Source organism: Pantherophis guttatus, chromosome 7 (genome assembly GCF_059756535.1).
Source record: "Pantherophis guttatus breed Tessera chromosome 7, ASM5975653v1, whole genome shotgun sequence".
Classification (NCBI taxonomy): domain Eukaryota; kingdom Metazoa; phylum Chordata; class Lepidosauria; order Squamata; family Colubridae; genus Pantherophis; species Pantherophis guttatus.
In genome coordinates this window covers 84,324,954-84,337,492 of record NC_142069.1, presented here as the reverse complement: position 1 = coordinate 84,337,492, position 12,539 = coordinate 84,324,954, and the positions used below count along the sequence as shown (strand labels likewise).

The following is a 12,539-nucleotide window of genomic DNA, read 5'->3' as shown; positions in this document are numbered from 1 at the left end:
TTAAAAAAAAAAGCCTCTGATGATCGCGCGGCTTAGCTGGGATCGTCAAAGGCTTTTAAAAGCATTTTTTCTATAACCTCTTCAGAGGTTGTAGAAAAAATGCTTTTAAAAGCCTCTGACGATCCCAGCTGAGTTGCCTGATCGTCAGAGGCATTTAAAAGAAAAAAAAGCCTCTGCTGAACAGGCAACTCAGCTGGGATCGTCAGAAGCATTTAAAAGAAAAAAAAGCCTCTGCCGATCAGGCAACTCAGCTGGGATCGTCAGAGGCTTTTAAAAACATTTTTTTTTCAACCTCTTCGCCGAAGAGGTTGTAGAAAAAATGGTTTTAAAAGTAAAAAAAAAAATAATTGGCCATGCCCACCCAGTCACATTACCCACCACCACCACCAAGCCACGCCCACAGAACCGGTAGTAACAAATTTTAGATTTCACCACTGGGTGAGCTGCTGGGGGTTCGGGGGAACCTCTAGAGAAGATTCTGTGCAGTTCGGAGAACCCCCAATTCCCACTCCTGGCTGCCCCACCCCCCCAGGAGTCCCCACACAGCCCATGATGGCCCAAAAGGCAACTGGGCTTTCTTCGTTTTTGCCTGAAGACATTTCGATTTAGGGTTAGAGTTGGATTTCTCATCCAAGAAGCGATAGAACCGAAGAAGCTCCTTGGAGGAGAAGCGAAAGGTCTAAATGAAAAATCCGAAAGTCCAGTTGATTTTTTAGAGAAAAGCGCTTTTGGGATAATGATGCTTTTGCCTTCCCCAAAAGCAACGACATAAACCCATAACCTCTCGTCTCCTTCCCACGGGGGACAAAAGATGGAGACAGACAGGGCGGATGCATTGACAAGCCGTCGTTCAGCAGGACAGACATCCCCCCCCTCCCCGACGCTTCGGGACTGAGAAATCAGCCGTGCCGCAGTTCTATATAGGTAGTCCTCAACTTATGACCATTCATTCAGCAACCCAAGGCTTCCCCCCCACCCTTCCGAGGCACCCCATACTCCACATAACGACTGCAAGGATGAGAGCTGGAATTGCATGGGTGCCTCGTTTAACAACAGCAACAACTTAAAAGGACTGTAATTCTGGGCTCCGTTGTGGTCGTAAGTTGAGGTACCTGCACAGGTAGTCCTCGGCTTACGACCGCAACTGAGCCCAACATTTCTGTTGCCAAGTGAGACATTAAATTAAGGGAGTTTTGTCCCCCCTCTTTTACGACCTTTCTCGCCACAGTTAAGTCCCACGGTTGTTAAGTGAATCATTGCTTGTCAGAATGGTCGCAAAAAAGGACATTCCCGTGACTTTGGGACGCTGCAACCGTCATAAATACGAGTCAGTTGCCAAGCCTGATCAAGGGACCATGGAGGGGAGGGGAAATGGTGCAACCGGTCGTAAGTGTGAAAAACGGTCCCAACTTAGTCACTTGTCACAGCGATGTGCTAACTTTGGATGGTCACTAAATGAATTGCTGTAAATTGAGGACTATTTCCAATCTCACGGAGGCTCCGGCCCGGGGAGGCTCCGCTTTGCGTCCCCCCGCGCCGGCAAAGAGGAGCAGCGGCGACTGAAGCAGCCGTGAGGGGAAAAAAAACAATCCAGCAAGGCAGCCTGGCTCCGCCCCTTTCTCCCTGGCGGCCCCGCCCCTCTCTCCCTAACCGCCCCGCCCTTCTCTCCGTGGCCGCCCGGCCATTGGCCGCCCCGCCCACGTGACCGCAGCGAGCTTGCCGGCGCGAAATTCAAACCGACCAGCGGAGCCGCATCGCTCGCTCGCTCGCTCGCTCGCTCGCCCGCCCGGCCGCTCCGGCTTCGCCGCGCAGCCCGTTGGAAGGGCGGCCGGTAAGAACCTCCGCCCGGGTGGGGAGGGAGGAAGGAAGGAAGGAAGGAGCCGTTGTGGAACCCTAAGCCCGGGATCGAGGCTCTTTCCCCGGGGAAGCCCAGGGTGACTCCCCCTCTCTCCCAGGCACCAGATCTCGTGGGATCACCGGTGGGTTCCCCCGAGGAATCGGGATCCGCTTTCCTTGTGTGTGTGTGTGTGTGTGTGTGTGTGTGTGTCCTTCCCCGGGTTTCCCCATCGCAGATCTGGATCTGATCCACTTTCCGTGTGTGTGTGTGTGTGTGTGTGTGTGTGTGTGTCCCTCCCCGGGTTTCCCCATCGCAGATCGTGGATCTGATCCACTTTCCTTGTGTGTGTGTGTGTGTGTGTGTGTGTGTGTGTGTGTGTGTGTCCCTCCCCGGGTTTCCCCATCGCAGATCGTGGATCTGATCCACTTTCCTTATGTGTGTGTGTGTGTGTGTGTGTGTGTGTGTGTGTGTGTGTGTGTGTCTCCCTCCCCGGGTTTCCCCATCGCAGATCGTGGATCTGATCCACTTTCCTTGTGTGTGTGTATGTGTGTGTGTGTGTCCCCCTCCCCGGGTTTCCCCATCGCAGATCGTGGATCTGATCCACTTTCCTTGTGTGTGTGTGTGTGTGTGTGTGTGTGTGTGTATGTGTGTGTGTGTGTCCCCCTCCCCGGGTTTCCCCATCGCAGATCGTGGATCTGATCCACTTTCCTTGTGTGTGTGTGTGTGTGTATGTGTGTGTGTGTGTGTCCCTCCCTCCCCGGGTTTCCCCATCGCAGATCGTGGATCTGATCCACTTTCCTTGTGTGTGTGTGTGTGTGTGTGTATGTGTGTGTGTGTGTGTGTGTGTGTCCCTCCCTCCCCGGGTTTCCCCATCGCAGATCGTGGATCTGATCCACTTTCCTTGTGTGTGTGTGTGTGTGTGTGTGTGTGTCCCTCCCTCCCCGGGTTTCCCCATCGCAGATCGTGGATCTGAAAGAGGATCGGCTGCTGCCTCTTTTGCAGGATCCGTTCTGCCCTCCCGATGAGGATCCCTCGGGCTCTCCAGCATGAAGAGCCGCTCTCATCAGCCGCTGATCCTGAAGAAGAGGAAGACCTCTCGGCCGGGCAGCCCTGCGGAGACGGACGAAGAAGCCAGGAGCCCAGTTGGCCGGATCAAGCAGGAGCAGCAAGGGATCTCCCGCGATCTCCAAGGGATCCCGGGCTCTCCCATCCAGACGGCTGTAATAGGTGACCGCTTGGCCCTGGTCAACTCTTGTGGGGTCAGCAGAAGCCCTGCCCCAGCAGAAGCCCAGCAAAGCGTAATGGACTTGCTAGCCACTGAACAGTCTCCTAGGAAAGACCCAGGTTTAGTGAGTCTATCCGGTAGCTCTCTTGGCCTGGAGACCAGGCCCTTTCCCAACGTATCTGGATCTGAAGAAGGGACCATCCCTGCAAGCCGTGGGGTCCCCGAGGATGAAAAGCTGGCAGGGATGTGGGCCTGGACCGCCGAAGAGTCGGACTTTTTGGCCTCGCAATCTTTGGGTAGCCAAGAAGAGGACAAAACCAGTAGGTAGACCTTTTTGTTGTGAAGTTTTTGTACGATGGGTGATGAGGAGCCCCAGAAAGGCGTTTTTTGGGGAATACAGTAGTGGCCAAAATTGTGGAGTTCCTTGAGTTTCGCTCGCTGATGGTGGCACCACCAGAACTACCAACCTCTGCCTTGATTTTTGACAATTGGTACTATGTGGTTAATTTTCATGAGGCATTTTATATACAGTAGTGGCCAAAATTGTGGGAACCTTTTGGGAAAAGTGTATTTTTGAGGTTTGATGGCTAATAACACCATTTTTTTTGTGTGTGTGTGAATTTCAAGATAATCCTATTCCACTGCTGGAATGGCCTGGGAATAGCCCAGACCTTCACCCAATTGAAAATCTAGGGAGCCGACTAAAGAAACTTGTTAGTCAGAAGTGACCCAGCAATAAAACCCAGTTAATAGAAGCCATCATTCAATCTTGGTTTCACATTAGAACAGAATTAAAAGACTTGGTTCACTCCAGATGAGGAAGATGTAAGGCCGTAATTCATGCTAAAGGTTACCCCAACTAAGTATGAAGTGACATGGTGATCATTTTTGTATATCGTTTTTTTCCATGGTGATCATTTTGGTAAATCTTGTTTTTTCTATGGTGATCATTTTTATATATCACGTATTTTCTACGTGTTTGACTTTTCTTCTTTATCCTGTAACTGCTATTCTAATAGCAAATCCTTCATAAAATTTATTGCATTACATTCTTGATTAAATTATCTTTCCATTTATATATAATTCTATGGTACTACTCCCCCAAAAAAGTGGTGTTATTAGCTAGTTTTAGAAAATACACTTTTCCCAAAAGGTTTCCACAATTTTGGCCACTACTGTAGAGAGGTCAGAGTTTAAAAACGGAAGCTCTTTAATCATGGCTATTGGTCGTTCTCGACTTACAACCATTCGTTTAGTGACCGAAGTTACAACAGCATTGAAACAAGTGACTTAAGACTGATTTTCACACTTATGACCATTGAAGCATCCCCATGGTCGCGAGATCAAAATTCAGATGTTTGGCAACCTCCGTATTTATGACGGTTGAAGTCTTCCGGGGTCGTGGGATCCCTTCTTGCGACCAACTGACAAGCAAAGTCAAGAGGAAAACCAGATTTCATTTAACAAGGGCAGAGATTCGCTGCACTGCTGTGGCAAGCAAGTTGGCAGAATGGGACCAAAAGTTATTTAACAACGGTCTTGCTCAGCAAGAGAAATTTTGGGGCTCATTCGTAGTCGTAAGTCGAGGACTACCTGTGTAAAACTTTGTGGTGACCGGGATGGAGGGTGCTTGCTGCCTGCTTGGCTTTTCCAAAAATGGAGATGCTATCAAAGCCCTTTCTAAAAATTAACATCGAACAGGACAGAATTGGGAAGTTACTCAGTGCTGGGGGATAATGGATAGATGGATTGGACTTAAATTAGTTAGTTTTGTGACAAGTCCAGTTTAGCTTTTGATACAACCTGTCCTCTCATCCAAAGGCATAGAATAGAGTAGAATAGAATAGAGTGGAATGGAATGGAATGGAATGGAATAGAATAGAATAGAATAGAATAGAATAGAACAGAACAGAACAGAACAGAACAGAACAGAACAGAACAGAACAGAACAGAACAGAACAGTAAAGAAAAGAAAAGAAAAGAAAAGAAAAGAAAAGAAAAGAAAAGAAAAGAAAAGAAAAAAGAAAATATGGAATAGAATAGAATTTTATTGGCCAAGTGTGATTGGATACACAAAGTATTTATCTTCGGTGCATAAGCTCTCAGTGTACATAAAAAATACATTCATCAAGAATCATAAGATACAACACTTAGTGATAGTCATAGGATACTAAATAAGCAATCAAAATCATACTAGGAAACCAAATAAAACAATATAATCGTAAAGATATAAGCAATAAGGTTATAGTCATAAATAGAAGCAGATAGGTACTAGGAAGGATGAGAAGAATAATAGTAATGCAATCTTAGTAAATAGTTTGACAGTGTTGTGGGAATTAGTTCATTAGCAGAGTGATGGCATGTGGGGAAAAAACTAGATCTAAGAAGCTGCATAACTTTTGTATGGTCTTCAGAGGTTTTGATGACTTTCCGGTGTGTTTGACATCGGTGTGTTTATGTAGGGTGGAGGTTTTTAGTTATGGGAAATATTTTTATCCAATGATGCATTACTATGTATTATTTATTTCAGTAGGAAATCAAAGTCTCTATATAATCATCATTAATCATTTTAGTAGTATGGGAGATGTTAAGCATCCGATGATTCTCAGAGATTACAGGTAGTCCTCGATTTACGACTGAGTCCAGAACGTATGTTGCTAAGTGAGAAATTTGTGAAGTGGGTTTTGCCCCATTTTACGACTCTTCTTGCCACCTTTGTTAAGTGAAATCACTGCAGTTGTTAAATTAGTAACACAGGGGTTGAGGGAATCTAGCTTCCCCATTGACTTTGCCTGTCAGAAGGTCCCAAAAAGGGAATCATATGACCGTCATAAATGCGAATCTGTTCCCAAGCATCTGAATATAAATCACGTGACCATTGGGATGCTGCAACGGTCGTAAGTGTGAACAATGGTCATAAGTCCCTTTTTTTCCAGCGATGGCGTAACTTCGAACGGTCACTAAATGAACTGTTGTAAGTCGAGGACCACCTGTAGGCAGCATTCAGGTATTATCAGTAAGCCCATCTCTGCTATTCTAAATTATTATTAATTATTAATTAATTATTAATTTCTTAGTAAATAAATAATAATTAATTATTAATTTCTTAATTATTATTAAGAAATAATCATGCAATTATCTCACCAAAGTCCAACTTCAATGAGTTAATGTCGTCATACATCACGGAAAAACGTTCTCCTTTTGCGATAATAGAACTGAAGGCAGCGGGAATTTCATTCTACATAATTCGAACCTGCACAGTTAGCAAAAGTGTTGTGTTCTTTTTGGTTTTTTTTTTCTCAATTCTGCAAGAAATAGCCGTCTCTTCTCTTATTCATTATAACGTGCTTTTAGGTAAAGTCTGTTTAAATAGAAATCCCCTGGGAAAGGCCATTTCCTTTCTTAAAATACCAACTAACTTAAAACGATTAATCAGTGGAACAACTTGCCTCCAGAAGTTGTGAGTGCTTCAACACTGGAGGTTTTTAAGAAGATGTTGGACAGCCAATTAGTCATCTTGTAGCAGTTAAAGTTACAAAACATAGTTTTCTATATATTACCTACCCGACCGTAGGATAAACATCCAACACTCGCTGTCAGGAAATTTCTCCTTAGTTCTAAGTTGCTTCTCTCCTTGATTAGTTTCCACCCGTTGCTTCTTGTCCTGCCCTCAGGTGCTTTGGAGCATAGCTTGACTCCCTCTTCTTTGTGGCAGCCCCTGAGATATTGGAACACTGCTATCATGTCTCCCCTAGTCCTTCTTTTCATTAAACTAGACATATCCAGTTCTGTTGTGGCCCGCCAGCGGCCTGCGCGGATCATGGCTGATCCCGACGAGGAGACTGGTGTGGTGTCGCGCCAGCAGCCTGTGCAGCCGGCGCTCGCGTCGGACAGCGAGGAGGCTGAAGAGGATGTGGTGCCAGAGGCAGAGACTCAGCCAGGGCCTTCAGAACCTCCAGAGGCTCCTTCAAGTGGAGAGAGCGAAGTGGAGGAGCCTCTTCTCAATGCTCGAGCCCGCAGGGCTGCCCGAAGGCAGGAGTGGCTACTCAGGAGGAGGAGGTCTCCTCGAGAGTAAGGCTTGAGGATAATTGGCCACTCCCTTAACCTATTTAAGTCACACGCGGTTAGTAAGTTTCTTGCTGGAAACAACTTGTAATTATCATCAGAGCATTTTTGGAAAAGTCTTATTGTATCTTGTTTTCTGGGCTGGTTGCCAACCTTTGCCGGACTCTGCTACCTAATAAATTTGATAAGGACCGTTGGTGTGTGTCTATATCCTCAGAAATCTGGAGCTGGGGCAGAACAAGTTCCCGCAACTGTTCTTCATGTTTTAGCCTCCAGTCCTCCCCTAATCATCTTTGTTGCTCTTCTCTGCACTCTTTCTAGAGTCTCCACATCTTTTTTTCACATCGTGGCGACCAAAACTGGATGCCGTATTCCAAGTGTGGCCTTACCAAGGCATTATAAAGTGATATTAACACTTCACGCAATCTTGATTCTCTCCCTCTGTTAACGCAGCCTAGGATTGCATTGGCTTTTTTGGCTGCTGCCGCACACGGCTGGCTCGTATTTAAGTGATTGTCCACTTGGACTCCAAGATCCCTCTCACAGTTATGCCCAACCTCTTTCTGCTGAAAGGCTAAATTTCAAGCTCCCTCTTGAAGGATCTACACATGCAATCTAAAAACTCTGAGTTTGTATCCACGTAGGCAGTGAGGAGGCAGCCAACTCTGGCTTGAACAGCAGCCTGACCAACATCCAGTGGTTGGGGAAGATGACTTCGACCCCGCTGAGCTCCTGTAGTATGAAAAAAGACACGGAGAAGGAAAACCAGACCCCCAAACAGAAGACAATTAAGGTAAGCAAAGGGCCTACATAGCCTTACATATCCAAGCATGAAGCTTCTACGAGACTGGAGGTTTCATGGGGCAAACATGCATATGACTCTAGATCAGGGGTCAGCAACCTGCGGCTCTGGAGCCGCATGTGGCTCTTTCACCCCTGTGCTGCGGCTCCCTGTCACTCAAAATATGCGTCACAACCGCCAATGTGCGACACCTTCTGGCACCTGATTTATTGAGCTTTTCAACCCCGGGTAGGCCAACCATGGATAAATCCAAGAAAAGAAAAGTTTCGGAAGAAAACAGAACGTTTAATTCAACTATATCGGCTAGTTTTGTGGCTGCTCAATAAATAGTCAGGCATGGGAAGAGTTTTTGTGACTCCCGGTGTTTTCTTTTCTGTGGGAAACGGGTCCAAATGGCTCTTTGAGTGTTTAAGGTTTCAGACCTCTGCTCTAGATGTTTGGGGTGTCAGGTTAATGGCATGAGAAGAACATCTGTTGCCACTTTCTAAAACACCAGCTAAAAAGCCAAGCACAACAGTTGTCTACACAGGTTGTCCTCGACTTACGTCAGTTTGTTTAATGACCATTAAAGTTACAACGGCACTAAAAAAATTGGTTTATGATTTTTTTTCCCCACACTTACAACCGTTGCAATAGCCTCCCAGTGATCAAAATTCAAGCGCTTGGCAACTGACTCGTCTTTATGACGGTTGCCGTTTCCCCTGGGTCACGCAATCCTCTTTTGCGACCTTCTGACAAGCAACGTCAATGCGGAAGCCAGATTCGCTTAACCACCGTGTTACTCACTTAACAACTGCAGTGATTCCCTGAACAACTGGCAGGAAAGGTGGAAAAATGGGGCACAACTGACTTAACAAATTGGCAGCTGGCTCATATTTATGACGGTCGCAGTGTCCCGCGATCCCCATTTGCGACTGTCTGACAAGTGACATCAATAGGAAGCTGAATTCACTTAACAACGCTGTTACTAACGTAACGACTGCGGTGATGTTGTAAGTCGAGGACTATCTATTAATGCAAAAGTAAAAAGTTGAGACTAATGTCTTCTACTGTGCTAAAAAGACTCGGAAGTCCACACCTTTTCTCCTCCCCTTCTCCTTCTCCTCCTCCTCCTCTTCCTCCTCCTCTTCCCCTTCTCCTCCTCTTCCCCTTCTCCTCTTCTCCTCCTCCTCTCTTCTCTTCCCCTTCTCCTCCTTCTCTTCCTCCTCCTCCTCCCCTCCTCCTCTTCTCTTCCTCCTCCTCCTCCTCCTCTTCTTTTCTTCTCCTTCTCTTCTCCTTCTCCTCTTCCCCTTCTCCTCCTCTTCTCCTCCTCCTCTCTTCTTCTCTTCCCCTCCTCCTTCTCTTCCTCCTCCTCCTCCCCTCCTCCTCTTCCTCCTTCTTCCCCCCCCACTTTCTCCTTTTCCCATTTCCCCTTCCCTAGTTTCCCATTATTTTCATTTTCTTTTGTATTTTATATTCCGATAAACTAATCGAATTTTTTGATACCCAATCACCAATGAATGGAATTCTGAAGAGTGGAGGATTCCCAGAATCATCCTCATGGCTCTTTTCTTTTCTTTCCTTTCCTTTCTCTTTCTTTCTTTCTTTCTTTCTTTCTTTCTTTCTTTCTTTCTTTCTTTCTTTCTTTCTTTCTTTCTTTCTTTCTAAAAAGACGTTTTTAAGAATAGATTGAAGTGCCATCTGTCTGAAACGGTACAGTATAGCACTTCCTACCTAGAGCAAGGGGGTTGGACTAGATGACCTCCAAGGTCCCTTCCCGCTCTTGTTAATCCGCTCTCTTCCTACTAATTCCCTGCGGGTTTTCATAAGCCGCCGCAAAGGATCCTCAAGTGAGTCAGGCTTTCAAATACAGTGTATTGTCATCATCTGGCAGGATGACTCAAAATTTCCAATCACCTGAGCATGTCTTCACAAAAGAGCATATCCACCACGTAGGCTGATATCTTTTTAGAAAGTTAAAAGGGTAGATGCAAGACTGCGAATTATGCGTGGAAGAATTGCTCTAAGTGGGAAGGGGTTGAGCTGTTCTTGATCAGGAGAAAGAAAGAAAAAAAATTAATACACATCTGCTTAAGGGCGGGGGGGGGGGGAATGCAGAAGGGGAGATTTTAAGACGTGCGAAGACAGAGGGAGATGAGTATGTTGCACTGAACCTTTTGGACCAGAACGATTTTGATGGCGTTTTCCGTGGTAAAAGTTATCAATGATCTGCAAACTTGAAACTTTATATAGTCCTTGACTCATAACAGTCCAATTGACTCTTTAAAAAAAGGACTTTGGTACTGGCCGGTACCGGAAAATCCTGTATGATGAAAGAACATGTATATGTGGGGCAAACGTCGTGGATGATACGTTGCATATAATATTTGAATGTAGGCTGTATGAGGAAGTAAGAAAACAATATCTGTCCCCAATTATAAATAAATTTGCCCACTGGAATGTAAGGCATAAATTAACATTTCTATTGAAGGCAGACTCTCCTCCCCTGGTAAGGGCTATCACTCGCTATCTTAAAAAGTTGACAGCAATATGAACCAGTTACATTGAAAAGAATTTCATTGATTGTAAGAAAGACGAGCTGAGTTAGAGAGGAGCTATCTTATTTGGGTTATCTAGTTTTGGAAATTTAGTTATTGAATTTCGATACTGTTAAATTTTAATGTCATATACCATATATTTTTACACTTATTTCTGTAACTGTTTGTTTTATCTTTCCCTTTTTTTTTTTTTGAAAAGGCCTTCGGGCTATTCAATAAAATACATACATACACTTTGGTACCGTGAAGAATGTTTAATATCTGTTACGGTGGGAGGTAGTTGCCCTAAATGATTTTTTTTTCTTTTGGGAGAATAGAATAGAATAGAATAGAACAGAACAGAACAGAACAGAACAGAACAGAACAGAACAGAATTCTTTATTGGCCAAGTGTGATTGGACACACAAGGAATTTGTCTTCGGTGCATACGCTCTCAGTGTACATAAAAAGAAAAGACACACTCGTCAAGAATCATAAAGTACAACCCTTAATGATAGTCATAGGGTAGAAATAAGCAATCGAATCATATTAGGAAACAATCGATATAAATCGTAAAGATACAAGCAACGAAGTGTTTATGACACAGGCCCACGTAGTTGATATTAAATGCAAACCAGTTCCAAAAAAACAAAACAGATTTTATTAAAACAGCTGAGAATTAATTCATTCTCGGCGTATTCTAAATGGAGTGAAAACAAAGTCCTCAAAACACCAGTCTTTCGTTTATCTCTGACCTTGGGATAATTAGTCAAACTGCCAAAGGCTTTTCTTGGCAACAGTTCAGGAACGGAAGAAATAACTACAGCCAAACAAGAAGCAATTCTCTCATTGGTTGTTTTCCGGCAAAGAGGGCTTTATGAGAGGGGCCAGATCTCTTGGCCTTACTCCTGAGTCGTCCTCTCTGCTTTAGCTGCTCCTGCCTTCTGGCAGCTCTTCTCATACGTGCACTAGGAACAGGCTCCTCCTGTTCCTCTGCCTCTCTACTGTCAGCCTCTGGAGGCTCCGAAGTCTGCACATCACTCCCCGATGGCCCTGGCCCCATCTCTGCCTCCGACGCAGAGCCCTCATCCGGGCCTTCCCCAGCCTCCAGGACTGGCCCCTGTTCTTCCTCAGCCTCATCGCTGTCCGACTACGCTGCCAGCTCCGCAGGCTGCTGGCGGACCACAACACAAAGTTACAGTCATATAGTCATAAGTGGGAGGAGATGGGTGATGGGAACGATGCAAAGATTAATAGTAGTGCAGACTTAGTGAATAGTTTGACAGTGTTGAGGGTATTATTTGTTTAGCAGAGTGATGGCGTTCGGGAAAAAACTGTCCTTGTGTCTAGTTCTGGTGTGCAGTGCTCTATAGCGTCGTTTTGAGGGTAGGAGCTGGAAACGATTGATGTCCAGGAAGTGAGGGATCTGTAAATATTTTCACAGCCCTCATGTCAAATGTCAAAATTCAGCCAGGTTAGTAGATGACATGAGAGCAGTGTTCCAGTATCTCAGGGGCTGCCACAAAGAAGAGGGAGTCAAGCTATTCTCCACCTGAATAGCACCTGAAAGCAGGACAAGAAGCAATGGGTGGAAACTAATCAAGGAGAGAAGCAACTTAAAACTAAGAAATTTCCTGACAGAACAATTAATCAGTGGAACAACTTGCCTCCAGAAGTTGTGAATGCTCCAACACGGCAAGTTTTAAAGAAGATGTTGGATAACCATTTATCTGAAGTGGTGTAGGGTTTCCTGCTTAGGCAGGGGGTTGGACTAGAAGCCCTCCAAGGTCCCTTCCAACTCTGTTATTCTATTCCATAAGTCGAGGACTACCTGTATTTATAGAGTTAGGAATTTGCTCATGGAAACTCTGATGAAGATGGTCCTTGACTTAGGACCACTCGCTTAGTAGCCATTCAAAGTTACAACGGCGCTGAAAAAAGAGACTTAGGACTGTTTTTCCACACTTAGGACCACTGTGTCATCCCCATGATCTCGTGATCAAAATTCAAATGCTGGACAACGGGCTCATATTTAGGTTGGTGGCAGGGTCAGGTGACGCCTCTTTTGTGACCGTCTGGGAAGAAAGTCAACAG

The 12,539-nt window shown here is 45.3% G+C and overlaps 1 protein-coding gene across 7 annotated transcripts in view; it reads left to right on the top strand.

The window, feature by feature from the left end:
- Nucleotides 1–1,712: 1,712 nt before the first annotated feature.
- Nucleotides 1,713–12,539, top strand: part of FOXM1 (forkhead box M1) — a 30,361-nt gene continuing 19,534 nt past the window's right edge. The window contains exons 1-3 of one of the 7 annotated variants that reach the window (XM_060684115.2): nt 1,713–1,831; nt 2,840–3,386; nt 7,776–7,920. In XM_060684115.2, the coding sequence (XP_060540098.2) occupies nt 2,884–3,386; nt 7,776–7,920 (648 nt within the window). In that variant the 5' untranslated portion in view covers nt 1,713–1,831; nt 2,840–2,883. Of the gene's footprint in view, nt 1,980–2,797; nt 3,387–7,771; nt 7,921–12,539 lie in introns of all 7 variants that reach the window. The other 6 variants (XM_034440396.3, XM_087874307.1, XM_087874306.1 and 3 more) reach the window with 6 other exon arrangements.